We start from the raw sequence: 26,496 nt of genomic DNA, 5'->3' as shown, positions 1-26,496 counted from the left end.
TATATCTTTTGTATGCTATAGAAATAGAAGAATGGAGCCCCTCTTTGCATTACAGTGATGGAATAGGTAGTTGTAGGGTGTTGCCCATAGTTAATGCACATTTGGGTAGGTGGTAGAGGGGCTTATAGTTATGGTAATGTGTTTTTGTTTCTTTATGTAGAAACCAGTTTCCGTTATAGTGGATCCAATGTTCTTAGTCGGCTGTAATAATAGCTGGAGTTTCTAGTGTAATTCTACAATAAAGTAATATAATCCTTTATACACCAGTCTGATAGCAAATCATTCAGTTCTTCTGTTCATCTTAATCTTGATAGACAACCTAATAAAGAGAGGGTAGTAAGAGTATCGGTACTTACTATATGCTATAATAGTGTTCTGTGGTCATCAAACATCCCTTATTACCCATTGCCACCACTAGGGGCATTCTGTATGGATTCTAATCAGGTATGATGAACATGTTCTCCATATGTATACTAGAGAAAGTTTTTAAAATTATTTTTCATTGATAATTTACTCTTTAGTGCTGGGCGTAGGAGACCATGAGGAACGTGGACATTTGGCAGTGTCACCTTTGCACTGTGTGTGCATGACGTACATTCACCTGTAACAGACCTAATGTAGTGTATTTGATAATGTGCACCAAATGTTCCACTGAAAATCTATATGTTGGAGAGACCATCCAGAAGCTCAGAATGAGAATTAATTCACATCGCCATACAATTAAACAACAGAGAATGGATCTTCCTGTACCAAAACATTTCTGCCAGGAAGATCATAATATCACCAATGACATGAAAATTTTGATTTTAAGAGGGAATTTTAAATCAAGAAAACAGCGACTGATTTATGAATACAAGTGCATGACCCTATTTAACACTCTGGATAATGGAATGAATACATCACATGGGTTCATGTCATTCTATACAAATCACTGAACTAAGACAGCCATAAAGATAAAGAACCTGGGAACTGGGAATTGATTATTTGTTTTTATATGTATATAGTAATAAGCCTCTTCCCCCCTCCCTCCTGAAATCCTATCACTGTGTCCAGTTATATATATAATATATATATATATATATATATATATATATATATATATATATATATTATATATATATATATATATATATATATATATATATATATATGAAGAGCTCAACGGAAAAATGGCCTAAGTCCACATTTTGTCATATTTCAAATTATTACCTAGAAAGCTTCTTTGTACCTCGTTCTATGCATTGGGTTTACAAAGTACCTAGGATTAATGACCTAAGTCCATATATTTCAATGCAGAAGAATTTACATTCAATGGAATAATGGCCTAAGTCCAATACAAACTTACTTACTTCACTCTCGTTGGTCATTTTTTCATTGAAATCGTGACTTCCGGTCTGTTGTTTATATTAGTGTAAAAACTTTGTCTTATTGTTTAAAAGGCTCTAAATCGACTTTTGCACATATTTAGCGCCGAAAAGGGAGGCAGGTAATTATTATTCTTCATCGTTTAATAATAGTAGTAATTAATTAATAATATTAAATAAATAATATTTATACATGAAGCTGCAATTTTTTTAATAAATAATACAATTTATGATTAGGATTAACGGTGTTCATTAGCTGATTACATTGGATAGATATATTCCACAATAATGCCCGTTTGCTTTAGGCTAAAACTTTAAATTTAGTTTTTCTCACAATATTGATTTTTGGACTTAGGCCATTTTTCCGTTGAGTTCTTCATATATATATATATATATACATATATATATATATATATATATATATATATATATATATATATATTTAGATATTACTGAAGAAGGAGCTCAGAGGAAGCTTCGAAACATCATATTCTGTCATCATTACGAGTTAGCCATTAAAAAAGGTATCACCTACTGAAGACTTGCAAGTTTTTTGTTTTTTTATATTTCATAAAGAAAAATTGTAATCCTTCCAGTGTTCATATTGGGTTATACAGTTAGGGCCAGAAATATTTGGACAGTGACACAATTTTCGCGAGTTGGGCTCTGCATGCCACCACATAGGTTTTGAAATGAAACCTCTACAACAGAATTCAAGTGCAGATTGTAACGTTTAATTTGAAGGGTTGAACAAAAATATCTCATAGAAAATGTAGGAATTGTACACATTTCTTTACAAACACTCCACATTTTAGGAGCTCAAAAGTAATTGGACAAATAAACATAACCCAAACAAAATATTTTTATCTTCAATATTTTGTTGCGAATCCTTTGGAGGCAATCACTGCCTTAAAGGGGTTGTCCCATCACAAGGATCCTATCTATACTGCTTGTTAATGTGAATGTAAGACTTTTCCTAAATACACTGCTTCAGCAGAACTGCTTTGTTTGTCCACTATCTTACTTTATTCAATTTATTGTGGCCACAGCCCTGACTTAGCTGCTCATGAGTCAAGTGATGTATCTGCTGCTCTCAGGGGGGAGGGAGGAGGGGCTAAGTGCAGGGAGCGAGCCTGTGTATCTAGCTATTCCTGTGTCTACACCATGTGACCTAGCTTCCTGCACTCAGATAGAGGAGAGGAGCTGCTTTCATTTCTTCTGTTCTCCCAGTTATCAGGCTAGCTAATTCAATTGTGTTCATTATGGCAGAGACAGGCAGTCTCTGTATGTAACACAGAATGGAGTTGCTGCTGCCTGTACTTCATAGTCCAATATGGGTGGGCAGAGCAACACACTAATTTAGGGGTGGGGCTAAACGGCAGGTTGCATGTGAAACCCCGCCCACCAAATGATGCAAGAAACCAGGAAGAAAGAAGATTTTACAACAGTGAAGACTGGTGAGTATGTGACGTGGGAATACCCCTTTAAGTCTGAAACCCATGGACATCACCAAACGCTGGGTTTCCTCCTTCTTAATGCTTTGCCAGGCCTTTACAGCCGCAGCCTTCAGGTCTTGCTTGTTTGTGGGTCTTTCCGCCTTAAGTCTGGATTTGAGCAAGTGAAATGCATGCTCAATTGGGTTAAGATCTGGTGATTGACTTGGCCATTGCAGAATGTTCCACTTTTTTGCACTCATGAACTCCTGGGTAGCTTTGGCTGTATGCTTGGGGTCATTGTCCATCTGTACTATGAAGCGCCGTCTGATCAACTTGGCAGCATTTGGCTGAATCTGGGCTGAAAGTATATCCCGGTACACTTCAGAATTCATCCGGCTACTCTTGTCTGCTGTTATGTCATCAATAAACACAAGTGACCCAGTGCCATTGAAAGCCATGCATGCCCATGCCATCACGTTGCCTCCACCATGTTTTACAGAGGATGTGGTGTGCCTTGGATCATGTGCCGTTCCCTTTCTTTTCCAAACTTTTTTCTTCCCATCATTCTGGTACAGGTTGATCTTTGTCTCATCTGTCCATAGAATACTTTTCCAGAACTGAGCTGGCTTCTTGAGGTGTTTTTCAGCAAATTTAACTCTGGCCTGTCTATTTTTGGAATTGATGAATGGTTTGCATCTAGATGTGAACCCTTTGTATTTACTTTCATGGAGTCTTCTCTTTACTGTTGACTTAGAGACAGATACACCTACTTCACTGAGAGTGTTCTGGACTTCAGTTGATGTTGTGAACGGGTTCTTCTTGACCAAAGAAAGTATGCGGCGATCATCCACCACTGTTGTCATCCGTGGACGCCCAGGCTTTTTTGAGTTCCCAAGCTCACCAAGTCAATTCCTTTTTTCTTAGAATGTACCCGACTGTTAATTTTGCTACTCCAAGCATGTCTGCTATCTCTCTGATGGATTTTTTCTTTTTTTTCAGCCTCAGGATGTTCTGCTTCACCTCAATTGAGAGTTCCTTTGACCGCATGTTGTCTGGTCACAGCAACAGCTTTCAAATGCAAAACCACACACCTGGAATCAACCCCAGACCTTTTAACTACTTCATTGATTACAGGTTTACGAGGGAGACACCTTTAGAGTTAATTGCAGCCCTTAGAGTCCATTGTCCAATTACGTTTGGTCCCTCGAAAAAGAGGAGGCTATGCATTACAGAGCTATGATTCCTAAACCCTTTCTCCGATTTGGATGTGGAAACTCTCATATTGCAGCTGGGAGTGTGCACTTTCAGCCCATATTATATATATAATTGTATTTCTGAACATGTTTTAGTAAACAGCTAAAATAACAAAACTTGTGTCACTGTCCAAATATTTCTGTCCCTAACTGTATATTCTTTACACACCCAAATTTAAACCTGTCCGTATGTATGGCTCATTCCATTCACTTCAATGTATGGGTCAGTGAAAAGCACAGATGACATAGGGATACCAATCTGTGTGTCATCTGTGCCGATTTCACTGACCCGTACACCAAGCATGGTCATGGAAAGGAGGCCTTACTTCCTCTTACCACCGGTTCACATATACGTTTGTGATTCCATTTGGGGAGTTCGCTTGGGGACTCCCCGAACAGAATACTGAAAGCATTAAAAAGCGGTTAGCTAAGAAACCACACAGACCCCATAGACTATAATGAGGTCCATGTGTTTTCCGCTCTGTGTCCGCACAAATCATACAGAGAGAAAAATGCTTCTTTCAGTACTTCTCTCCTCATGATTTGTCCAGACACCACACGGACCCCATTATAGTCTATGGGGTCAGTGTATTTTCTTAGCTAACCGCTTTATAATGTGTTCAGTATTCCATTCGAGGGTCCCCAAGCGGACTCCCCGAACAGAATACCGAACGCAGATGTGAACCGGGCCTTATTTATAATAACAATTTATAATAGCTTTCTGAATAATTTATTTTTAATCAATTAATTATATTTATATAATTTATTTTTTATAGTGACAAATATATTCTGCAGTCACGTCTTCTCTGCTTCAAGTAGGGCTCACAATCTAAATTTCCTATCCGTATATCTTTTCACTGTGGATACCTGAGTACTGGGAGAAACCCCAAACAGCTCTTTCCAATGATAATAAGATGTAATGGTGGGACTACAACCCTAAAGGACTGTCCTCTGGGCCCGGAGACACATTCACTTTGCCATTTCAGGTGCAAATGAAGAAGCTCCAGTTGTAATTTGCACACGTATGACTCCACAAAGGACACTTGTAGTAGTCTTGCTTGCTAATAACAAATACTTTTCTATGATTTCTCTGCTTTTACCACTTCCCACTAAGATACAATGGCGATCTTCATTGTGACTTGTCTTCTTACAGTGTTCTTGATACAACACAACACAATACAAGTACTTAAGTGACAAAAGTGACATAATAGTGTCTGCACCAGACCAACATTGAGATTGCTGCACCCACTTTCTTCTCTGTGATTACTAACAAAAGCTTAGAATTGCCAGACGCTTTTATTGGCTATGTAAATAGTGATGCTAAGATGCATGTTATCTGCACAATTTGTGGCTCTTGTGTGCCAAATCTGAAAAGTGAAAAAAAAAATCTGTAATAAAAAAATTTACATTTTTGAGAGGGTTTTTGCTATTTAAATGAGACTGTTAGGCTGGAAACGCCATGATTTGTCTGCGGCGGAAACACCGCAGGAAAAATTGTGGCGTTTTACAGTAGTTACAAAGTGGATGGGATTCATGTGAACCCCATGCCCACCCCGGCCAGTTTTAGAAATTGCAGCATGTCAATTATATTTACGGAAGCGATGGTAGATATAATGGTAACACAAAGTCCCTGGAGGAAAACTCTGTGAACTTTCTGTTCAAAGCGCTGCGGGAAGAACGGCGATGCGATCCCGCCGTGGTTTTTCCCACAGCACATTAGTGCTGCGGATCGTCCCGTGGGGCGTTAGTCTTAGGGGGTTATAAAAATGCAACAGGGCAACACGGTGGCTTAGTGTTAGGACTGCAGCCTTGCAGCGCTGGAGTCCTAGGTTTGAATCCTGCCAGGAACAACATCTGCAAGGAGTCTGTATGTTCTCCCCGTGTTTGTGTGGATTTCCTCCCATTCTACAAAGACATACGGATAGGGAAAAAAATGTATGTTGTGATTCCTATATGGGGGCTCATAATCTACGTTAAAAAAAATTTAAAAAATGCAACAACCAAGCAGGATGGGATAATGTAATAATGAGGATTACTACAACATGTAGAATTAACACATTTAGGATGTCTCAAATATTAATCATTTACATTTCACATTAAAAACCCCAAAAATTGAAGTGCTTCAACAGTCAAAGGGAATATTATCATATCATATCTTATCATATCTTCATAATATTATGTTGGGTGAAAGTTGTGGAATAAAAGGATGGCAAGTTGATATTTTTACATCGATGGTTACAAATGGCTAGAAGAAATATTGTTAATAATTGGAAAAAAATATTCCTCTACGATTTGGAACTTGGGTCATTACAATGTATTGTGAAGAACTTGGGCCCTCTGGTAAATATGGCAGTATATGGTCTCAATGGGAAAATGATTTCCTAACAGTAGGTTCACAGTACTGTCTTCCGTTCCATTGCTCTGGTCCATCAGAGGACCAAAACTACAGATAGGTGAACCACTACAACAGCGGTCACATACAGAGCCCCACAGACCGCATTAACTACAATCTGTTCTTTAAAAATGAAACTGCGAGACGAAAAAGTTGAACTTGCCAATTCGAACACACACAGCGAATGATGTTAACATAGCTTTAGAAGTTACGGTTTTTGTATTCCTTTTATTTATTTGAATTCTTAATTGCTTAATTGTAATACATTTATTTATTTTGGCCTCCTTGGCCATGGGGTTGGATGAGGCCTGGTTCACATCTGCTTCCGCTTGGGGATCCCCCGAACGGAATACTGAACACAATCAAAAGCGATGAGCAATGAAAGCACATGGACCCCATAGACTATAATGGGGTGAGTGTGTTTTCTGTTCCATGCCGCATGGAACGGAAAATACACGATTTGTGCAGAAACCACGCGGAAAACACATGGACCCCATTATAGTCTATGGGGTCCGTGTGCTTTCATTGCATCATGTTTTCACAGAGGTTTCCTCTGCGGACTTTCTGCTCAGATTACACCTATAGGGAAACCGCCATAGGTATAATTGACACCCAAGTTATTTCCAAGCTCCAATAATTTTACTGAGGGGGCTCTGTTTTTTTCTGGAGGAGAACAGAGCATCATTAGACCCCTCAGAAGAACCTCACATGTGTGCATGAGGCTTAAGTCTATTCATTAGTTCAGAATTACAGGTTAAAGTCACTACTTTTGTTAAAGGAATTCTACCATTAAAATTGAATTTTTTTTCTCGCTAACACATAGGAATAGGCTTAAGAAAGGCTATTCGTCTCCTATCTTTAGATGTCTTCTCCACACCACCGTTCCATAGAAATCCCAGTTGTCGCCGGTATGCAAATGAGTTCTCTCGCAGCACTGGGGGCATCCCCAATGCTGCGAGAGAACTCTCCAGCGCCGCCTCCATCTTTTTCAAGCATGTTCTTCTGGGGGATGGCTTCAAACTTCTATGCCTGGGGCCTAGGGCAAAGCCGACTGCACATGCCCACCGACCACAAGAAAATGGCCGCTTACAATACTGTAAGGATTTATACCGAACGACGGCGCGGAGAAGACGTCCAAAGGTAGGAGAAGACTAACCTTTCTTAAGGCTATTCCTACGTGTTAGCGAGAAAAAAATCAATTTTAATGGTAGAATCCTGTTAAACCATCTGAAAAATAAAGATATCAATACAGATATATGTGTCAGTCCATAAATCTACACATGGTAGAGGTTTATATCCAGAGGCAGGCAGAATCACGTTAGTTCATAGTATATACTACATAGTATCTATCTAGTGGTAAATACTCTTGCAACTAATATAGTAATATAATCCATATAAACCAATATGATAACAAGTGATCCAGTCCTTCTACTGTTCATCTTTTTTTCGATACAACCTATTAAATATAAGTTTGTAAGATTACAAATGTCAAAAATCTCGTATTACCTATTCTCACCACTAGGGGGCAGTCTGTATGTATCCTAAACAGTTATAAACCGCTGTATACAGATCAGCTCCTCTTATCCATAGAAAGTAATGATTTTTTACCTGAGGATTTACTCTTTAGTCCTGGATATTACAGACTATATTTCACACTATGCTCAATTGAATGTCCAAACAATAAAATAAAACTTTTATTATTATTCGGTTAATGCCCCCACCCCTGCCTGGCGCTCAGGACTCCTCATCTTTGCCTTGGTAATCCTTGAGGATGTTGGTGAAACATGTCTGTGACCATAGTAGTTCTGTCATTACTATAGGAATATTACCGTAATTAGTACACAACTACTTAAATGAATTGTGGCCGTGAAAGCACAAACCATACAGGAATGGGACCTGTCCTGAGTTTTATGGCCCGGACCGGCCCTCAGAAATGAATGGGTCACAGTGCTATCCGGGAAAAAGCCACATTGCACTCTGACTAAGCCCATGGCGGTCTGCAAGGAGCCTTAGATTGTAATAATAATTTGGCCTCCTGCACACCACCATAAGTTTTGTCCATAATCGTGGATACACAATTACGGATAATTTACGGATCCATTCATGTCTATGGACCCATACACATAACCGCAAATTTTTTCAGACGTGTGTCCGGGCCGTATTCAGGGACTGCAAACTATGAAGCATGTCCTTTTTTTGCCCCCATTTTAGGAGATTATACAAGTCTTTTTGCTGGTCAGTGATTGTAGATGACACCACTACACGTGAAGGAGACTGACTCTAGGTTCACACTTGCTCTTGGGTTCGTTCTTGGAGACCGAAAAACGGAAACCCAATGCGCTTACAAAGCAGTTACCCACAGAAACACCACATTTTTCAAGCAGATTTAGGGACAGAATCCCCGAATGGAATCTGCACTAGTGTGAACCCAACCTTAGAATGTTTATTTAGTGATTATTAGTAAAAGTTATGTTTTATAGTCTGGAAATTCAATTTCGTATAGTGTGATAAATGGTCTTTATTTTATTTTTTTCTTTGTGCAATATGATGTTAAACATGTATGAGCCTACACTATACAGGGTCAGTTTATGGAATTAAAGACAATGTGGAACATAGACATTTGGCAGTGTCCACTTTGTACTGTCTTTGCTGTGTGACTCCTTAAAGAAAATTTGTAATGGAAAATTTCTCCAATGTTCCTATTGTGCTATTTGCCATTCTTTATAACCCAACCTTAACCTGCCTCCACTGATCTTCTGTGATTCTGTGTCCTCCATACACTTATTTTTCCTATTTGTCTTTCGCAGTCTGAATCCTGGTTCCTGACCTCGGCTCATTCGTCTTGACTGTCATCTCCCATTGAAATCACTAGTAGACTACTACCCTAGGAGGCCATTCTGAGGATCAGGATTGGGGTAAAAACAAAACAGGGCGTCAAAAAGAAACTGCCATATAAATAAAGACATTGAAATCAATGTATTCTCAAAAAGGCCTTGTGACAGATGTCGCAAAACCAGCCATCACCCTATTGTGTGAATAAGGCCTCTTGCACACGATAGAGACATTTTTCATGGATCTAACGTCCATTAAACACTGACATGAATGTCCGATCAAAATGGACATGTGACAGAAGCTGCAAAAACGTCCGTCACATGTCCGTTTTTTACTGTGGTGTGAAAGGTTAAAGCTACATTCAGATGACTGAGGTGCAAAACAACCATGAAAAACGTCTATTTTTGGCCATCTTGCACCCGATGGGGACTCATTTCAGTGTCTGTTAAAAGGGACCCTTAAAATAGCGGTCATGTGAATAGCCCCATTCACTGACATTGAATTTAATGCTGCCATGCTGCCGTTAAAAAAAAAAAAAAACGGATGTCACATGACCATTTAATCACTGTTGTATGAATATAGATTAAGGCAAGGTTACATAGCGACTTTGACAGCAATTCCTATCACTTGACCATAAATCACGATTCCACCCTGCAATTCCTTCACCAATGTATGTGAATAGTGCAACCCCAAGGGGGCTACAACCATGACTTCTACTCACAAAAAAGATCACTGTGCACTGCAGAATTTTTTATTGCTACTGGGTTATTTTAGGAACATTTACACAGCAATCTATACAAGGATTATGAGATTCAGTGGTGGCACAAATCATCTATATGACCATGCCCTGGACATAGATTCACTTCAACACTCCATTTTTCACAGCCATCAATATATCTTTGCTGGACATAGACAGACATAGAGACATGTGTATAGACCATATGACAGCCATTATTCACTGTCATGTAAATAAGTCCCATCTGCTGTCTGCATTTCCCAACTAGCTTCAATGAACCAACATGACTTTTTTTTCTATAAAAAAAAACACAAAAAAAATATGCAGTGGAAAAGCTGAGTGCATTATCCCTGTACTGTGACATCACTGTGTGTATTATCCCTGTACTGTGACATCACTGTGTGTATTATCCCTGTACTGTGACATCACTGTGTATATTATCCCTGTACTGTGACATCACTGTGTGTATTATCCCTGTACTGTGACATCACTGTGTGTATTATCCCTGTACTGTGACATCACTGTATGTGTTATCCCTGTACTGTGACATCACTGTGTGTGTTATCCCTGTACTGTGACATCACTGTGTGTATTATCCCTGTACTGTGACATCACTGTGCGTATTATCCCTGTACTGTGACATCACTGTGTGTATTATCCCTGTACTGTGACATCACTGTGTGTATTATACTGTGACATCACTGTGTGTATTATACTGTGGCATCACTGTGTGTATTATCCCTGTACTGTGACATCACTGTGTGTATTATCCCTGTACTGTGACATCACTGTGTGTATTATCCCTGTACTGTGACATCACTGTGTGTATTATCTCTGTACTGTGACATCACTATGTATATTATCCCTGTACTGTGACATCACTGTGTGTATTATCCCTGTACTGTGACATCACTGTATGTGTTATCCCTGTACTGTGACATCACTGCGTATTATCCCTGTACTGTGACATCACTGCGTATTATCCCTGTACTGTGACATCACTGTGTGTATTATCCCTGTACTGTGACATCACTGTGTGTATTATACTGTGACATCACTGTGTGTATTATACTGTGGCATCACTGTGTGTAGTATACATGACACTGCTGTGTATATCTTTCCTTTGCTATAAATTATGTTGCATCTTTCACCTAGATGGTACTTAGCAGCAGAAGGCTACATGACTTATAAATATGACATAACAGTCACAAAGAAGCGGCTGCACCAATTTCCCACCAATCTGATATTGATGACCGATCTTAGTCTTTTTTCTTGTGGCTCGGGGTTTTGGTGCCCTTCCAGATAGTGATCTCATATCATAGCCTGTGTGCAGATGATTTTTAGCTTTCCCACCACAAGTAACCGTCCCCTTTGGACTATTATTTGTTGTATGATTTATCTGTCTGGGCAGTTTCTTCCAGTTACTATTCGTTGTTTAGAAGAAATAATGGCTACAATCCATCTTGCCTGTCTGGACCTCCGGCAGCTGTTACCATTAGTGGAGGGCAAGGAGGAACAAGTCCAAAGGAAGCTATTTTAACAAATTCTTGGTCATCTCAAGGGTACCCGAGTTTTCATGAAAAGTTGAAATATCTGCAGGGTTTTGTTGGGCTGTCTGTTCTCTGGCAGTATAAACCTTTGTACATGGTGTACGATCAGTTTTTCTGCTGCTAATATCCCCACTATGGCTGCAGCACAGTTATGGGAAAATTGTCTTGCTTGGAACTACCATTTGTATTAGCCAAGTGTAGGCGGCTGGGTGACCGGGGCCATCGTCTCAGCGTTCGGCTCTCTATGTCGTGGGCAACTCCCTGGGAGTGGTGCTTTATCATTAGCATAATGTGGGGAGCAGCAGTCAATGTGGAGCTCCCTGTCCGGGAACTATCAGAGTGTATAAAATTCCCAATCAGGGCGCTCCTCATTGCCTGCCACTCCCCACACACAAGCAGCGCTCACTCGGAAATACCCACAACTTCACTGGGGATGACATAGTGTTGTATACAGTATTGAAAACCAACATCAGAGGCTCAGTGCTGGTCCATGCCCTGGTGACTTGGGTTGTGTGGTGTAAAAGATGTGAGGAAAACCAGCCCCACCCCTCTGCACCACTGTGTGAAGAGAGAACAGGCTATCTCCGCCCACTAACTGGCCTTCTGTTTTGAGCCTTTGTGTCTATGGACAGAACTTTCCTAGTAACAGGAAGTGAAGAGCAAATTAACTAGAAGAGAGCGTCCCGCAACTGTAGAGAAGTTTTTCAGGCAGTAAAAAGCAACATTTTTAAATAGCACATTACATTTTGGTCCAGAATGATATGTTCTATTACTGAGACTAAGTTGTCTGAAAAGTGAGTGACCACTTAATGGTTAGCCAGTGGAGCAAATAAACTATTACTGTCTAACTTTTAGATAGTGCACTCTATTATGTCCCTTAGTAAGCCCTGCACACAGTATTATGTCCCTTAGTGGCCCCTGAACACAGTATTCTGCCCCATAGTGACCCCTGCACACAGTATTATACCCCATAGTGGCTCCTGCACACAGTATTATCCTCCATAGTGGCCCCTGCACACAGTATTATGCCCCATAGTGGCCCCTGCACACAGTATTATGCCACATAGTGGCCCCTACACACAGTATTATCCCCCATAATGACCCCTGCACACAGTATTATGCCCCATAGTGGCCCCTGCACACAGTATTATCCCCCATAGTGACCCCTGCACACAGTATTATGCCCCATAGTGGCCCCTGCACACAGTATTATGTCCCATAGTGGCCCCTGCACACAGTATTATCCCCCATAGTGACCCCTGCACACAGTATTATACCCCATCTTTTCAGACCCCAGAGTATAATAATCGGAGACACAGGGGAATAAAAACATAAAAAATTACTGTTTCTTACCTGTCCCCGGCTCCTATGCTGTCTTCTCCGCTGCCGTCCTTCTGTAATGACGTCGGACGTCACATGACCCGGGACGCAGGCCGGGTTCATGTGATGTCAGAGACGTCAGGAAGGAGGCCTGGTAGGATCGTAACGGCCTATTTAAAAAAAGAAACGCAGCGGTAGCGGCTGTCATCGGGCCCCCTAATGGCCCGGGCCCTGTGGCAGCCGCCTCCGCTGCCTCTACGGTAGTTACGCCCCTGCTGGTGCAGATTTTTTTCTGCAATGTGTGGATGGGTTTAGCCAGAATTCTATCCACTTAGAAGGTACGGTAAAATGCAACGTTTTTGGCTGCAACGTTTCCACAACGGCCAAAGTGCTTCATCTTCGTAACATGGGGAAGTTTAGCAATACATTTAGTGATGCTTACTTGCTAATATAAGTCTCATTCCCTCTGACACTGGGTCACATGACCATCCCCGCTGTGCTCTATGTACAAGAGGCAGGAGTAGAATGGAGGTGGTCAAGTGACCAGGAGTTGAAGCTAAAGCAGGAGAACAAGATTTCCGGACCCCTGACTGTGCTCAGCAAACCTAAGAATGGGGGTTACAGGGGTCGGGATATATTTATTAGTAAGTAACTTATCCAGTGCAGGGAATGCACTGAGAAACTTTTTATTTCCTTACATCCTTTTATCCTTCAGGATAAAAATAATATTTGTTGTTAGATTCTGGTGAAAATCTAAAAATTCATTGCTTTATGTGGGATCCCTAGAAGCAGAAAGAACAGATCAGCATAAGCACGGAGAAGAATCGTTACTCACCCAGTTACTATAAATAGGTGATAAATAGATACTCCCTCATGATCCAGCAGAGGGACAGTTTATTTATACAGGATACAGGGCAGATAAGGACACCACTTTGAGTAGGTCATGAGGGGTCAGGATCTGGAGGAAGCGGTCATTTAAAGATGGCTGCATTACAATACACTAAGTACATAAATGCTGAGAGATCAACCAACCTGTGCAAAATCTGTTATTTATATAATTTACCCTGCAGCAATTCCTTAAAGGGGTTGTCCCATGAAAAGCATCCTATCCTGCTAGATTATGTGGATATAAGACTTTTCCTAAATACATTGCTTTATCAAAACTGCTTTGTTTGGCCGCTATCTTAATTTATTCACTTCATTGTTGACACTGTGTTTCTATGGCCACTGGGCTTATCTGCTCATTTCCCAAGTGAAGTAGCTGCCTGCTCTCAGTGGGAGAGGGAGGGGCTGACAAGCAACGGAGCTCCTCAGATAGGGCAATGGGGAGGTGAGAGCTACGGGATTACTGTGCTGTCTATCTTCAGCTTTTCCACTTATTAGCCGGTTAAATTGAATTTGGCTGATAAGGGCTGAGATAAGGAGTCCAATACCTCTGTATGTAATGCAAACTGACTCAAATCCAGCTCTGCTCCATCAGTTTCCACATCAGCTTCATACTGTGGTAATGCATAGCAGACCAAGTGAAACCCCGCCCACCAATGTGCCGAGAAATCCAGGAAGTGAAGAGAGCACAGAGCCTGCAGGTTGCAGAACAATAGTTATGAGAATACCCCTTTAAAGGAGTTGTCTAAGACATACAAAAATGGATACTGATCACCTAGCTACAGGGTTGCTCAAGTGAATGGGGTCCTGATCAGCACTAACTGTTCTGACCACCAGACACAGAACAGTGCTGTCTGCTTCCTGATCCGTTCTCTGTGTATCAGCTGCTGAGAACAGCTTATCAGTGCAGTGTTGGGTGTCAGACAAACAATGATAGATCCTAAGGATAGTCCATTAGTATCATTAGCCTACAAAACCCATTTAGGCCAGGGACCCATGTAGCGGAAACTCCAAAGCAAAAAAACGCAGCATTTTACAGTCACTACAAAGTGAATGGGATTCTGGTGAATCTGTCACAGTTTTGAAAATCAAAGTATGTCAATTATACCGAAACTGTGAGGCATTGCCACCGTGGTTTTTCCTACTGCGCTTTTTTGCTGAGGTCTATCTATCTATCTATCTATCGATCTCCTATCTATCTATCTATCTATCCATCTATCCATCTATCTATCGATCTCCTATCTATCTATCTATCTATCTATCTATCTATCTATCTATCTATCTATGTAATATCTATGTGTCTGTATGTTAATGTAATCTATCTATCTATCTATCTATCTATCTATCTATCTATCTATGTGTATTTAATCTGTCTATCTGTTATCTATCTAATATCTGTTATATAATATCTATATGTCTGTATGTTTATCTAATCTATCTAATCTACTTGTCTATATAATATCTATCTAGTATATATGTTGTTTTAATACCTATCTATATGTCTATGTTCTTCTATCTATCTATCTATCTATCTATCTATCTATCTATCTCCTATCTATCTATCTATCTATCTATCTATCTATCTATCTCCTATCTATCTATCTATCTATCTATCTATCTATCTATCTATCTGTTCATTTGTCTATCTGTTGGTCTATCTCTCTGTCTATGTAAAATGTAATGTATCCTAATGTAAAAAGTTGAGTGTACTTTTATGCATCATACCTTTTAGGAACCTTTTAGCTAAAATACTTGAGCCGTTTTCAAGTATCAAGCACTTTCACCTTACGTCTTACATTAGGATTTTTGCTATGCTGACTATTCTCTGAGTATTATTGATTGATATAATTGCCTTTTCCCTGGGGCGGTCAGCCATTTCTTTTGTTAGTGCTGTCTTTGTTTGGATTTCTATTATATAACATCTATCTATCTATCTATCTATCTATCTATCTATCTATCTATCTATCTATCTATCTATCTCCTATCTATCTATCTATCTCCTATCTATCTATCTATCTATCTATCTATCTATCTATCATCTATCTATCTATCTATCTATCTATCTATCTATCTATCATCTATCTAATATATATATATATATATATATATATATATATATATATATATATAATATAAAGCAGATGCAAACCATAAATCGTATTAGAGCTATAGAGAAGTTGTAAAGACACAGTGCCCACTCCCCTATATAGGGTTAGTGTTACTATACAGTCCTATGCCCTCCACTCAGCAGATCTGTGCACACAAACTACAGGCTCACAACCGTATCTGCTGCACAGAACATCCACAGGAAATGCAGGGAGGGACCGGCAGAAAGAGACCGTCACTCAGTGTGTGTGTGACACACCATGTCATCCTGTGTGTGGCTGAAGGGCGGCATTGGTGACACTGTGCGAGCGAGTGTCACTTACTTTGTTAAATAATGCCGCACACACCGCCTGAGGAGCAGGATGCAGAGGTACTGATGACCGTGTAGCTGGCGTGTCACTTCTATGTGTGCCAGGGCTCTAATATTGCTGCATTTCTAGATCTCATCACGTCTGCTTATTAATTGTATTTGCATGTCTTGTTTCTAGTGCTTAGCAGAGCTGAATAGTTCTCGGCTCAGAATCGTGTTTGCCATTTGGCACAATCCCTCGTGATATCATGATGTTGTTATCTGTGGTTTTACTTAGGATTGCATCTAAACATTAGCTATTATATTACTTTATGGTTCACTAACAATGTAGTCAAGAAGATTGAAACGTTCATTCCAGCTCTGTTATACTTTACCATTGGCTTTTAGGTCTTTTAAGAACTCAAAAATCCAAAAACGTTTTATCGTCTTGCCGTGCCAGTATGCCAGTATACATGGCAGTGTCAAATATGACTGTGGCTAGTCATGTGAAGAGTGTCTTATATGGGATGTAGACTACAAGGACTATACGTCACCTCTTACAAGACATTGGGGGGCTTCAGGTTACTTTGTTCTTCCTATCACAATTTCACTTCCTTGGTAGATAATATTAGAACCGGAAACTAGACAGGTGGCAAGGGAGGGGTCATTGTACCGCATAGAAGGTATGTGGCGACGGGTAAGTGTGCGATAGGTTGTACGTGCTTGGATGGGGTAGGTGGATTGAACGATTGGGGAAAAACATGGTTGAGTCTTGCTGCAGTGGTTTCCAGGTGGTGCAAGGAGATGGACTCATGGCATGGTCTAAGATGATAGATTTCGGGCACGATCCAAAAGGAGTTTCCAAAGAAGGGGTTAATGAAACAGCATTATGGGTGAGGGTCAGGAAGTCAGGCATTACGGAAGTCAGGAGGTGCTAGACCAAAAGCATCAAGAGCGTACGTCTATATTAGTTTGACCTTAAAAATGTATAGACTGATTCTTCTCTAAGTAAGTGCACCCGATATTAGCAGGGCTGAAAGTTTTTGACTTGTCTTTAGTGACTACGACTACATTGTGTTATGAGATTGTATGATTGAAAAACTAATCCTTCTCTCAAATTTCAGAAATTCTTGATATTTTTTATATTTTTTATATAATTTTGCCAGTTCATGACCTATTAACTTAAAAAAGAAATTGCCACTAGGGGTTGAAATTTTGTGCAACCTCAGGTCCGCAACCGTATCAGCTACTGTTTAAAGTTACTACCCCCTCCCAATTTACAGCTCAGCCATCTGAAGCGAAACTGTAACTTGGAGCAACAAACCTTTTGTGATCTAAAAAGATGGTACAAAACGGCCGTCTGTTTTCATAGATCCTTCATATAATTCACTAGCTGGTACCCGCGACTTCGTCTGCGGTGATTGTAGAAGTGGGTATATACAGGCGCGGGTAAGGTTTTCGTACTGTGTATAAGGTATGGGATATGAAATGTAACTGTGTATCTTCATTTAATTGAATGATCCTTGAAAAGAGACCAGTATAGGACATGACCTATTGTTTGAAGGTCCGTTAAAAAAGACCATCCAAAAATCGATCATATGAATAGCCCCTTTGGTTGTCACATGGTTGATCTTCACCATCATGTGAATGTAGACTTAGGCCTTATTCACACAGTCGTGCCATTTTTGGATGGATCTAATGGATGTGAAAAATAGAAGTTCATGTCTGTTTCTGACAGCCATTCTACAACCATTCTGTTCCATCTCTCAGTTTTTGAAGGTTGAGCAGCATCTGTTTGGAATCCGTTTTACGCTGGGTTCACACTAGCGCCCGGAGTCTGTTGCTGGCAGAAGACGGAAAGCTATCAGACCGGGTCCGGCCGTGAGCGCCGGTGAGCGTTTTATGTTCTCCGCCGCGAAACCCTTTTTTTTCAAAACCGGACACAGAGTACTGCATATCCGACTCTGTGTCCGATTTTAAAAAAAACGGTTTCGCGGCAGAGAGCATAACACGCTCACGGCCGGACATCTTTCTCACTCATTCAAATGAATGGGTGAGAAAGAGTCCTGCAGGTTTCCGTCTCCTGCCCCTGTTTTGTGCAGGAAACAGAAACCTGCATAACGGAGACCGGGCGCAGATGTGAACGAGCCCTTAACTGTCTGATAAATAATTGGATGGATTTCATTGGTTCGTCTTTTTTTTTTTACCCAACTTATTGATCGGTTTTTAACAGACGTAGAATGTGCACTAATCCATTTTACATGCGTTAAAAACGGATCCATTGATTTCCATTTGGTCCATTCGCCAAAGATGTCAATTTTGTTTACGTCCGTGCTAAATGATCAGTCAAAAAAACAGGTGGGTGACTAGACACATTGAAATCAATGTTCTTCACTGTAATGTGAATTAGGCCTTAGTATTGTATAGACTCATTTAAAGAGGACCTTTCACTACCTCCAACAAGCCCAGCTTACTATGCATAGCTTAAATAGCACATCAGACACCAAACCAACTGTACTTGTTACTCACTGTTCTACGCTGTTTCCCTAAGTGCCATTCACTTCTCAGAGCTATGCTGTATCTGTAAAGCCTGACCAAGGCTGAAAGTCTTCTCAATGAATTTGCGCTCGGCTAAGTATCAGGGCACGGAAGCTAGGGGGGCTCATTTTAGAAGTAGATGCTGATCCCAGAGGTCTGACCTGCATCTGTCATGCTGTGGAAATGCCTTAAGGGTCTTTTGTAGGAAAACTCCATTAGCATTAAACTGTGCCCAATAAATTGTGTGTAAAATTCAGGACAGGACAAATCCTCCAGAGCGAGAGGTACTCTTTGTATCCTCTTTCCAGTTGAGATTCATGAACCGGTAGCCCTCTCTATTCAATCATAATTTTCTAATATGGCATATGAAAATGAGACCTGTTTGGTGGACCCTGGAGAGTTAGTGATCAATAGTATTCATTAGTCATTTATTTTACTTGCGGTGGGGCTTTAAACGTGTATTTATGGGGTGGTACAATGTGGGTTTTTTGGAAGGATCCTTTAGCGACAACATGATCCGACTTGTGAGAACCCAGTGATCAGCTTTGACCTATATAATGACCTCACTGCTCCACCAAGGCTTAGGGTTGGTTCACACTTGCGCTTGTATTCCTTCCGCAAGGAGTCCGCAAGGAGACCCCCCCCCCCCCCCCCGAACGGAATACCAACACTAATGCAAGCGCTGTGCAGTTAAGCACACAGAGTCCATAGACTATAATGGGCTCCGTGTGCTTGCCGCACACTGCCCGCACAATTCATCCATCATTGTGCTGATTTTCTTAAAGGAACACGCAAGCTAAAATCATCTTCTCTGCATTTGCTGTGCTGTTGAAAGGATTCTATTGTTTCTGTAATTAACTATATCTGCCTGGATCTTCCTGATCCTCTCAGCACGCTGCTTTTTCTTCATCCATGACTTGCATACCTAGGCAGCACAAGACAGACAGTCCCTACTTTTGACCCTCTGTCTCTCTTTGCTCTTTAAATGGGCTTTATCATTGGGGAAAGTCATTTTTAGCTAAGCACATCCTTGCATAGCCTTTAGAAAGGATATTCAACACATACCTTTTGTATGTAAATCCCCTCAGTAGTTTTTTAAATAGCCCGTTTTTATTCAAATGCTAATCGTAAGTGTCTGTGATCACAGTCTGCTATTCTCTATGTGTATGAGAGCAGAGAGGCTGCTGTTTCTGATAATGATGGCTCATCTCTCTGCTCCAATACCCCAGTCCTCCATAGGTTTTCCCCCATTTGAGTTGGTGTATGGTAGACACCCACATGGTCTTCTAGACATAGCCAAGGAGACTTGGGAACAAGAACAAACTTCTTACAGGAGTGTAATTGAACACATCACCCAGATGCAAGACAGAATTACAGAGGTAATGCCTATAGTAAAGGAACATATGGAGCAGGCCCAAATGGCCCAGAGCCGTGTCTATAACATAATGACTAGACTTAGAACCTTTAGTCCAGGTGATCGGGTGTTGGTGTTGGTTCCTATGGTGGAAAGTAAATTTCTGGCCAAATGGCAAGGGCCATATGAGATTATTGAAAGGGTGGGGGAAGTAAACTATAAGGTGTACCAGCCGAACAAGAGGAAGCCTGAACAAATCTACCATATAAATTTACTGAAACCCTGGAAGGACAGGGAAACATTGGCAGCGGTAGATACACCTGACAAGTGTACTACTGAAGGGGCAAATGCTCCTGGTAAGGCTTCACCCAAGGGATGACCCTTTCTAAGGCACAGAAACAAGAGACAAAGGAGTTGGCCCAGAGAAATAGTGATGTGTTTTCTGAATTGCCTGGACGTACCAATATAATTGAACATGACATTGTCACTGAGCTGCTGGTACGGGTTAATCTAAAACTGTACCGGATACCTGAGGCTCGTAGACAAGCCGTATCTAAGGAGGTCAATGATATGTTAGCACTTGGGGTAATTGAGGAATCTAAGAGTGACTGGTCCAATCTCATTGTTTTGATTCCTAAGCCAGATGGTACCATAAGGTTCTGCACTACAGAGGCCAGGGAAAATACTGGAAGGTCTATTCCAATATGTAACGATGCCGTTTGGTTTACATGGGGCTCCAGCAACCTTCTAGAGGTTGATGGACAGCGTCCTTAAACCCCATCGAACGTACGTTTCAGACAGTAAAGGGCTATGGATGAGTACTGTTGGAGGGGCGTTCCTCACAGCCCAGTTCAACAGTCAGGAACGCCCTTCTGATGGTGGGCAGAAATCGGTGCAAAACCAAAGGCACCAATATCTCCAGCACCTGTGCACAAAGTGGAAAAGCAGAATTCAGCGCACTGTCAGCTTCCTAGCAGTATATAAAACCACATGTACAGGAGCACATGAAAGGTCCTCTTTACCTATAATGTTAAATGGCTAACTGCACATTATACCCCAGTTTATATAATATGACTTCGTTCGGTGCATTTTAGATCTGAAAATGCCAATATTCAGATCTTGTTCATGCTAAATCTCCTGGAATTTGAGAGGCTTTCAAAAAGGGTAACATCCTGACTCCCAGATGAACAGGCAAATCTCCCAGGCCATGGGGCTAGTGCTAACTCTGTTATATAGTTTAAAAGGGTTATCCAGATTTCAAAAATTATGTGTAAATACATCCACAGCAGTGTCAAATCCTCAACGTTCCCTTGTGCCCCCTTTGCTTAGACTTCATTTTACTTGTAGCTGCTTGTATCACCGCTATTTACATGCAGCAATTATGTGGACAAACTACATTTCCCATGATTCATCTGCCTGCTTTCACTCTCCCCTGCAATGAAATCGCAAGTAATGTGTTACATGGTGCTTACATTGTTACAAAGCATACGAGCCAACGCCACAGTTGTCTTTGTCTCACCAGAAGTGATAGACCTGTGTCAACCGAAGTGTTGACTCCGAAATTTTGCCTAGACATTCACCACCTGTTGTATGGATGGATGCACTTCATTATTTCGTATTCTTACGACCGTCATGGCACTGACATGATGCAGTTTGGCAATTTTCTTGGCCGAGAGGCCGCTATCGATGATATGGATGATGCTGATTTTCTTTTGTTGGGAAATATTCTTCATGGCTGATCCTCGATGTGAACCAGTGACCTTTCCTTGGGAATCACCTAATAACACCCTGAGCGATTAGGGAATGTGAGAACAGGTTATACAAGAAGAAAAAGATTTTTCCACCTCCAGGAGCAAAACAGTAACAATGCACTTATAACTTATCATATGCTAAATACTTACAAGTCACATTTATGTGTGGGATAGCCAAGATGATTGTCTATAAAATGATGGTAGTCTCATGCCCTAAGCTGTAGTGGGTTGTGAGATATGAAGCATGGAAGTCACAAGTTCAAAACATTGTTACCCTTTTGCTCCTCAGCGTATTTTCAGATAATTGTTGGAGCTTGGATAATCCCTTAAATATGACTCGTAACGCACCAATACTTTGGTACATAGTGTTACCTCAACTGTTTCAATGGATCTTCAATGGCCTTTCTTGTCTTCTTGAGATAGGATATGACAGCGCAGAAAATTGTCAAGTTAAACATTACTATATCCATATTCGACTTGGACACTTGATATGATGGTCATGTCCAAAAAGGGAATATGGCCAGCAAATCTGATGCCCACTTTGTAAGAAAGCGGTGTGGCCATAATCAACAGAAGTGACTATCTCCAGATGGGGTGTGGCCATGTCCTTGGGGATGCTTGCTTTATCTAAAAAAAAAAATTGCAGTCATGTGCCTAAAATTATCCGGACTGATGGTGCCAATATAGTGAAAATATACTTTATTCAAATATGTTAATAAAAAGCTATTCAAGCATATAGATATGCAAACACATGTTATACTTTCACCTAGTAATCTATAATGGTCCCCCTTTGAGAGTCCAAAAATTTGGTGTATTGGCTACGAGCATGTTTACTGACTCCATAAGCAAAGATGTTGCTCAGTACCATGCCCACCATGCTCACTGACTGACCACATGGCTGTTATGGACCATTAGGAGTAGGCTATTCATCTTTTTCTTCCTGTCACTAATTCGGTGCATTTTCATGCAGGGAGCGGGCTTTGTACATCAACAAATTTACCTGTACGAATGAAGGTTTTTTTTTTTAAACTCGTTTTATTGACGGAGATGCAACAAAATGAATAGGGTAATAAAGAAAAACATGTACAGAACAGTAAAAGGAATAAAACATAGAAAAAAAACAACACAAATAAACAATCAAAGAACTGCCACGCCACCATCCCACCCCCGCCCTTCCACCACGAGCAGAAAAAAATGCAAAAACAGAAGGGCACTACAGTGTCAGCAAATACACAATTTCACCTATAGATAAGGGGCAATGGATCCACCCGGCAAACGTCCCTCCTCAGGGTACATAAGCGCCTAATGCTGAACGCATGGAGGGAGCAGAATATTGGGTGGCGGGGGAAGCGCACCACGCCCCCCAAACCTTAGTAAATTTCTGAGAGCAGCCCCTGCCTTTGTATATAATTTGGTTAAAGGGGAGGATCGAATTAACCAATTTACGACATTGAGACACCGACGGAGACCAAGGGGCCATCTACCGCAGGGCAATAGCCTTCCTGGCATAGAATAAACTTTCTCTGAGAAATATCCGTACATGACGGTGCCAGGTCTCCTCATCCAGAATGCCAAATAAGCAAATTTCAGGGGAAAATGGGACAGGACGGCCCAGGACGTCTGCCAGGAGATCCACCACCCCCCTCCAATAAGCCTGTACAATCGGGCAGTTCCATATCATATGCCAGAAGTCTGCACGAGGGTGCAGGCACCTGAGGCAATTCGAGGCAGGCAAACGGCCCATCTTGTGAAGGCGGGTTGGAGTCAGATAACATTGATGCAAGATAAACAATTGAATCAACTTATTATTAGCCGAGGGAGAAACGTAGAAACGTTTCATCCGTCAGCTCTGGGATATTGGTGCGCCAGCGCATCAGGGCCGGGGTCTCAGCCCAAGACACTTTAGCATGAATCAGATATTCGTAAAGGGCAGAAATCAGACCCCGCAAAATCCTGGCCACAAAATAATGCGGCGTATACGATCCTAACTCCCATTGAAATCAATGGGAGCGTATACGGTGCGCAAACTCTCACACGCCGTATACGTGCCAGATCACGCGGCACGTTACATCGTGAGAACGCACCCTCACACGCCAGTCTTAGTAGATTGGCCCCATGGTGTTCAAAATGAGCACCATATTAATAAAGCACTTGGGTGAGACAGAGTTTGTTTTTATTGAAAAAAAGGGGTTTCCTTACTACATTTCACTATGGGACCCCTACAATATTGGTGTATGCCCCTAATCACTAGTCCATAGAGCTATAGTAAAGAAGATGTCTGCTCTATGAATCCATTTGAAACAATTTATTAGGAATGAATAGAATAGACCCTATTTAGGGGCCCCCATCTATTAGAGTGGCTGTTATCTCCCATCATCTCTGATATTAGGGGTGTTTCCTCCTGTTATCTCTTATTTTCATCCTACTTACATCGGAAGCTGTGACTGTGAGATACGGTTATGTGGCTTTATTCTCTGTAGATCTCACAGCCACTAAAATAACATTACTAGTTACGGGGTAACAATAGTCTGTGCAGCTGAGATTTCGTCTTCGGGCAGGCAGGAAGTCTTATTGTGTAAATTTATGGGACAGATTACATAAACCGACCTAAACTGTGAAATTAAGAGATGATTTGCTAAATTCTCTTTACAATATAGGTTGTGCTCTCCTTCCTGTGGATACGTCATAAATGTCTCAGAGAGTAGAACCCATTCAAAGTGAAAATTCAAGCTGCAATGTAATGCACTGTATTTGGGAAAAAAAAGCCCTCCTATAAGGTTAAATAGGTGATCCTGAACGATGGTATTGAGGACCTCCCTTAGGCCGGGTTCACACGATGTATTTTGGCACGTAATGTGGCACGTAGATGGCGCTGGAGCTTTTGCGGGCCGTATACGCTCCCATTAATTTCAATGGGAGCCGGGACCGTATACGCGGCGCGGTGGAGAAGGACGTTCCTGACAGACTGTAAGGAACGCCATTCTGACTGTAAAGAGCTACGGTACCGGGACCGAAAGCTCTTTACACCGGGCACAGATCGGGAAAGCCGACAGTGCAATGAATTCAGCGCACTGTCGCCTTTCCAGCAGTATATAGAACTGCCTGTGCCCAAACCCATGAAAGGTCCTCTTTAAAGGGGTATTCCCATCTCATTGATCCGATCTATACTGGTAGCTTATGTAAATTGAAGAATTTTCCTAAATATATTGCTTTAGCAATGCTCCTTTTTTTCCATGTGAAATCATTCCTTTTTTTTTTAAGTAGATTGTGAGCCCCACCTAGGGATCACAATGTATATTTTTCCTATCAGTATGTCTTTGGAGTATGGGAGGAAATCCATGCAAACACGGGGAGAACATACAAACTCCTTGGAGATGTTGTTCCTGGCAGGATTCGAACCCAGGACTCCAGTACTGTAAGGCTGCAGTGCTAACCACTAAGCCACCGTGTTGCACAAAATCATTCCTAACATTGTTTACACATTGTTTCCATGGAGCCAGACCTGTGTGATAGGACAAGTGATGTCACACCATATTATCTACAGCTCTGCCCAGGACAATCAGTTCAGCTAATTGCAGTTTACTGATAAAGCCCAGTCTGTTATCTCTCTATGTAAACACACAGATAACACTGAGTCATTCTCTAGAAGCATGTGCATATTATTTGATCAGCATTTGCATTAGATTTGTAATGATCATAATTTGTATTGTGATACTTTATAGTGTCCTGTTCAGCAAGCTGGGGGGAGGCGGCTTTGACTGTTTGATAAGGAATACAGGAAGTGAAGCAAAGTTGCTGAAACATCGCAAGGGAAAAACCCTTTAAGGATAATTCATTAATTTTACAGTCACCGAAAACCCTTTTAAGGCTAACGCCCCACGTGGTGAGCCACAGCCAAAAAAACGCTACAGAAAAGACCGCTGCAGAAACGCATTGCGCTTTTTTCTGCAGTGTTTTTCACAGTAAGTAGGTACTTTCCACCCCTATTATACATATACAGAGAACGCCAGTGTTTCCATAGGTATAATTGACATGCTCCAATTTTCAAAGACGAGTGTTTTTTAAAATGCAGCTTTTCCGCTTCAGATATCTTCTTTCTGTAATTTGTGGATCGGATTTGTCAGAATCCTTCACATTTTTTGACAAGTTTTGGGAATATGGTAGAAATGTAGCAGCAGGGGGTCCACCGAAACCAGTAAAATAGTGAAAGTGGTCTATGAGAAAAAAAAATTGGAAACCTCTGCTTTAGACCCTGTAATCTTGGGGGGAGGGGATACAGCCAAAGTATTTCTTTATTTATGCACAGTTGCTAAAATCCTTGTCGCCCTCCACTGGAAGAGTGCTCACCCCCCTACAGGGCCTGTCCTTGTAGCCTGTATGAAGGATGTCTGCAGCAGCCTGGAATTCTTGACAGCTACCCTCAATAACACGGTGGAAGCCTTTCAATCTATTTGGTCCCCGTGGGATACTTATTGTATCCTGCAAGGTCTCTAATTTCTCTCTCCCCCCCTCCCCAACCTTTCCTCTTTGTTGTCTCCCCCATGTCTTTTGTAAACCACATTCACTGCCTTTTTGGAATTGTATTCCGTCTAGTTTTTAGATAGCGCCTGTTTCTCTATCTCTTTACGTATGTTTTTCTTGACAATTTCTTGATTAAAATCAATAAAAAATTACAGTTTAATAGAAAATG

The 26,496-nt window shown here is 41.1% G+C and overlaps 1 protein-coding gene across 1 annotated transcript in view; it reads left to right on the top strand.

Annotated features, from left to right (window-relative positions):
- The first annotated feature begins 16,085 nt into the window (after positions 1–16,085).
- The window catches only part of LOC142202616 (serine/threonine-protein kinase N1-like), a 55,705-nt gene continuing 45,294 nt past the window's right edge, over positions 16,086–26,496 (top strand). The window contains exon 1 of the mRNA XM_075272828.1: positions 16,086–16,244. Coding sequence (XP_075128929.1) covers positions 16,209–16,244 — 36 coding nt within the window. The 5' untranslated portion in view covers positions 16,086–16,208. The remainder of the gene's footprint in view (positions 16,245–26,496) is intronic.

The sequence above is a fragment of the Leptodactylus fuscus genome, chromosome 5 (assembly GCF_031893055.1).
Source record: "Leptodactylus fuscus isolate aLepFus1 chromosome 5, aLepFus1.hap2, whole genome shotgun sequence".
NCBI classification, from domain to species: domain Eukaryota; kingdom Metazoa; phylum Chordata; class Amphibia; order Anura; family Leptodactylidae; genus Leptodactylus; species Leptodactylus fuscus.
The sequence above is the reverse complement of the archived record's forward strand: the minus strand, read 5'-3'. Positions and strand labels throughout refer to the sequence as shown.